This window comes from Tachysurus vachellii, chromosome 2 (assembly GCF_030014155.1).
Source record: "Tachysurus vachellii isolate PV-2020 chromosome 2, HZAU_Pvac_v1, whole genome shotgun sequence".
NCBI lineage: Eukaryota > Metazoa > Chordata > Actinopteri > Siluriformes > Bagridae > Tachysurus > Tachysurus vachellii.
This window is the reverse complement of record NC_083461.1, coordinates 9,826,712-9,832,187: the sequence shown is the minus strand read 5'-3', so window position 1 is coordinate 9,832,187 and position 5,476 is coordinate 9,826,712. Positions and strand designations below refer to the sequence as shown.

At 38.0% G+C, this 5,476-nt stretch overlaps 1 protein-coding gene across 1 annotated transcript; it reads right to left on the bottom strand.

The window, feature by feature from the left end:
- On the bottom strand, positions 1–2,367 carry six2b (SIX homeobox 2b). Its single transcript, XM_060889899.1, has 2 exons — positions 1,783–2,367; positions 1–554 (listed from the first exon to the last, which is right to left on the bottom strand). The coding sequence occupies exons 1-2, from the start codon at positions 2,343–2,345 to the stop codon at positions 209–211; spliced, it is 909 nt and encodes a 302-aa protein (XP_060745882.1). The 5' UTR covers positions 2,346–2,367; the 3' UTR covers positions 1–208.
- Positions 2,368–5,476: the final 3,109 nt, after the last annotated feature.

The window sequence follows — 5,476 nt, the reverse complement described above, 5'->3', positions numbered from 1 at the left end:
TGGTCTTTTTTTGAAAATCGGATATTGGTTTTGTAAGACTACACGGTGTCCCAACACATAACATTTTCAGTGAAAATAGTCTGGCAACAAACCGTATTTCAGTTTAACAGTTGGGAAAGTAATGCATGGTTGTCTTCGTCTTCTTTGGTTTCAGGAGTTAAATGGTCTTTTTACGCATGGATCAGGCGCTGTAACACCGTCAAAATTGTTAGGAGCCAAGCTCCACAAGGCTGGCCGCCATGGGGTTGAGGAGAGCGTCGTGCATAGACAGATGCTGCTGCTCATGGTGGCTGTGCTGCTGATGAGGGTGAGGGTGATGAAGATGATGATGAGGATGATGCGTATCGGTGGCGCTGGGTCCGGCCGGGGGCGCAAAGCTGTGCAGTGGTGGCAGGCCTGAACTGGTGGGTAGAAGCAGAGCAGGACTCATGGATGGGTGATCTGGGGTCCCTGGTGGAGATTTATCGTCGTCTGAGCTCTCGCACTGAGATTTGCTCTCGGTCATTTGAGACGGCAGTGTGTTGTGCCCGTTCTGATTTGCGCCCTCGTTTTCCCTGAGGAGCAGATAAATGGTTCATTAAATAAGCAGTACAAACAAAACAGCTATGGTGTTTTCATTCCTCAAATAATAGATCCGTCTTCAGCTAAATTCGTACCTTAATTTGTTACGTAAATAAACTAAGCTAAAATAAATGTAAATTACAGCCCGAAGTAACTGTATATTAAATAAAACCTTATGATGATGATGATGATGATGATGATGATTCTTATTATTATTATTATTATTATTATTATTATTATTATTATTATGTTGTTGTTGTTGTTGTTGTTGTTGGTGCTGATACTGGGCTGATGATGATGATGGTGATGATGATGATTTCATTTTTAAGTTCATTTTCAACTTGAGTGTACTATAAAAACACTTATAAACCTGCTAACCTGCCATATGATAATCAACTGATGAGGAAATGTGGATATTGCTAGTGGTGATCATTTGAATGTCTGAGACTGGATGCTGTACTGTATCCTGGAAGTGTGAGACTGTCCTTTTAGAGCATGACTTAGCAGATCTCTAAATAAGAGGGATCAGTCTGAGTTCCCCTGGGTTCGACTTACAACAAATTCAATTACACCTTTGCAGCAGCCTCAAGCACGTTTCTGATACTTGCAAGGGGCACATAGTTAGTGTCAGTTAAACTAGTTTTACTTGGATTAATTCGTGTCCGTGTCACTTCATTTGGAGGATGAAAGAACTCCAGTAAATCAACCCCTCACGCATTTATTTGTGTTTAGATAGATGTACATAAGCTAAGATCAGTTTTAAACCATTATAATCAATTGTAATGTTTACTGTCCAAATTACTGCCAGTAGAGAAAGCTTATTTTCAGTTGAAAAAGTATACAAGTCTTTTTAAGAAACAAAGATCTTTGGTATATTTACTGTAAAACACAAAAGTCTCTAGATTGTAAAAAACACCTATAATCCGAACTACGCCACATAGAAATGAAGACATACAATAGAGTTTTCCGTGATAGAAAAAAGTAATTTAGTTAAACTTGAACTAAAAGTCATGCGCTATAGATATCAAAATGATTTTTCTACTGCATTGCGCAAAAAGACCATTTGTGGTAAGATCTTCAATAATGTAAAAAGAAAGGTTGAATATGACGAAATATTTTTATATGAAAGTTTAACGGATATTTAAATATAACACAAAAATTGAGAAGCTTTTAAAGCCTGTGAGAGCTTGTAAGTGACACAAAATATAAGGAGAATGTTACCTCTCCTTGGCCTCAGCGGCGCGGTCTCTCTGCCTGCGGTTCTTAAACCAGTTGCTGACCTGCGTGGTTGTGAGCCCTGTGGCCTCGGCCAGCTCGCGTTTCTCTCTCGGTGAGGGATAAGGATTATGGGAGTACCATTCTTTAAGTACGCAGCGACTTTTCTCCTTGAAGCAATAGCTCGTCTCCTCGCCATCCCAGATGGTGCGCGGAAGCGGGAATTTCCTGCGCACCCGGTACTTGCCCACGGCACCAAGCGGTCTCCCGCGCAGCTTCTCTGCTTCGATGTAGTGCGCCTTGAGCCACAGCTGCTGCAGCTTGGCGTGGTTATGCGGCGAGAACTGGTGGCTCTCCAGCACCTTGTAGAGTTCGCGAAAGTTCCCTCGGTGGAAAGCCACCACGGCCTTTGCTTTGAGCACAGACTCGTTCTTGTGCAGGTGCTCGCAGGCGGGCAGCGACCATAAGAAGCGGCCAAGGCGCTCGATGCTCCCTCCCTGCTGCAGCACTTCGCACACACACGCTACTTGCTCCTGCGTGAAGCCAAAGGTCGGTGGCACCGCGGCCATAGTCGCGCGCGCTTCGCGTGTCCTGTTCCGTGCTCACTCAACTCCGCTGGCACGCTACAACTTAACGTACATTCACACGTTCACGCTTGTGACTCAGGTGTCCGAGTTGTTCCCACGGGCGAAACTCGATTCTCTAGGGGTTTCTAAAAAATGCATGACCGATGGGACTGTTGAAAATTATCCGATTGTCACATTAATTGCTATGCGTAAAAGTGGATCATTGTGTCCATCGGATAATTACATGATCTAATAAAGCTAATATAGAGTGCAGATGATCTTATTCCTGCTGTGCGTCTTCACGTTGTGCGCAGTAGTCCACATTATTTCCTCGATGGTGTTGAGCTGTTAGCCCGCCCTTCGGTAACCGAATCTTCTTACAGGAGCGCGTCCTTATGAAGGGCCATTCGGCCAAGTTTGTGGAGCAGTTGTGTATATCGTCACGATATGAACAAAATACTGTGTATATGGCTATATATTCCAATTTATTAAAACATTTGCTAGCCAGTAAAATGGTATGACATGTTTTCAGAATTTCTTTCTTTATTCTGGGCATCTCTAATTGACCTGGGTCATGTGAACAACACTATCTATTTGTTTAAAGCTTCTTTAGCATACTTCTCTAATTCCAATATGGTAAAGGCTGATATCTTGATTGATAATAATAAAAAAAATATAGCATATATTCTTCAAACTATAGGGCACAATCTGGCCCTCTAACCAAGGGTAGCACAGTAAAAACTTGGCACATACAAACTTATAGTATAGTTACAAACAGCCAAAGATAACTGAAAACAAATGCAAAAACCCTAAAAGAATCATATTTAGCAAATAGGATTTAATTTGATATACTGATACATATTAATTTAACAGGCGATAAATCCTTTCTGAAAATGTCTATAAGTAAATAAAATATCAAAATTTAAAAATCAATCTTCCTATTTTTACTAATCAATACTTTTTGTAAACCCTGACACTGTTGTAAAATGTATATCATCAACAAAAAGAAATATATAATAAAAAAGAAGAAAAAAAATGCTGTCATAAGTGCTACTCAGTTGGCCACTCTGAACAGTCAGCCACCAGAAGTGTGTTAGACTGATAGATGTGACGAGAAGTCACCGGTATCATGTATCTGTTGAGTTATTTTGGAATGTAACATTAGGCCTGCTTACTTTTTCATATGGACACTGAAGCATTTGCTTCCAAGGGTACAGTGAGATGTTTACTAATTTAGTTTTACTGATTTTTTACCCTCAAATATCACTCAAACCTTATTAAAATTGAAATGTAATTTATTTGTGTTTATATATAAATATTTAAAAATAAATATACTCTAAAATGTGAAAATCTAACCAATGAGTATGAATAAGTGATAAGATATGATGAGAAATTTTAGACATTCAGACAGTTTTATTGGAACAATAGAGCTAATTTAAAAGGCCAAAATCTATATCACTGTAATAATTAAGCACTTTCAGCACCACAAATGAGAATTTGAACGTGAACGGTGTGCAATGTATGAAGTTATGTAGATTAAGAGATTCAGTTAATGTTCATCAGAACATAGAAAACAAAGTGATCTCAGTGTTTTTAGCCATGGAATAGTTGTTGATGCCAGATAGGCTGGTTTGAGAATTTCTGAAATTTTGCTAAACTATTGGGATCTCACACACCAGTCTCTAGAGATTACAGAAATTGTTACCAAACAGACAGTTTTGTGTGTGGAAATGGTAATGCCATGATGAGAGAGATTAAAGAAAAATCGTCAGATCTGTTCAAGACAACAGAAAGGATACATCAACTCAAATAACCACTCTTTACAACTGTGGTGAGAATAAAAGCATCTCAGAATGTGCAATATTTCAAACCTTAAGTTCCATGCCTGTCAGCCAAGAACAGGAGTCTGAACCCACAGTGGGTTCCCAAACTGAACAGATTCAGGAGTGAGGTCTTTTGCTTTTGAAGTCCATCCACCTCAAGGCTTGATGTTTGTGTGTTCTGGGATGCTTTTCTGCTGACCATGGTTTTAAAGAGAGATTATTTGAGTTACTATATCCTTGAACCAATCTGGCGATTTTCGTCTGATCTCTTTTATTAATAAGGCATTTCAAACTTAATAAATGTTTAATCACTCACTCAGTATTTTTTTAGCAGCTTCAGAAATATTCAAAACAACAACCATGCCATGGTCAAAATCACTGACATCGTATTTTCTTCCCTTTGTGATGGTTAATGTGATTATATATTATGATTGGTTGATTTAATAATTACACATATAAGTACTGTAGATGTACATGTGTTCTTAATAAAATGCTTGATAAATGTATATTGTTATCAATGCTACAAGTCTCTGGGACTGCACTGGTAGGATGAACATCATTAACTCAGAAGATTGCATCAGTTGGTGTTTTGATGATTGTGCTATAGAACACTGTCTGATGTCACTCCAAAATCTCCTGTAGGTGCTAAATTTTGTTGAGATCTGGTGACTGTGAAGACTAAAGCATGTAAACAATATCATTTTCATTCTTATGAAAGCATTCAGTGAGCCTCATGCCCTGTGGTTGGGGTTGGAATCATCTTGGAAGAGATTACTCCTATCATGATAGAAATAATTCATCACATGATACATTTGATCTCAGAACATTCAGTGTTGAAGAGAGCTTTATTTTCTGTTAAATAGTGAACCATGTTAAGTGATAAATTGTTCATTTGTTTATTCATTTATCTTCAGTAAGATGAGTAAAATCTGCTTTATCCGGCTCAGGGACAAGGTGGATCCAAAGCCTTTCCTGAAACACTGAGTGTGGTGGGAATGGGACAGTAATAGATCAGGTTTCTGCATTTTATTTGCAGATCCAGAAGAAGTGTAGTTTGTTATCCAAGAGGTCTGGAACAACTTAGAAGCTTGTTTTCTTTTTTCTGATTTTATTTTATCAGTTGCTTTACTGTTTACTGCTGAATATAGTGAATGTAAAATGTATGTATAAAGGCACACTTTAATCGAATGATTAATTATTAATCATTTAATTATTATTATTATTATTATTATTATTATTATTATTATTATTATTATTATTATTATTATTATTATTAAATTTCAAAATATTCTTGAATATCTTGGAACTAAG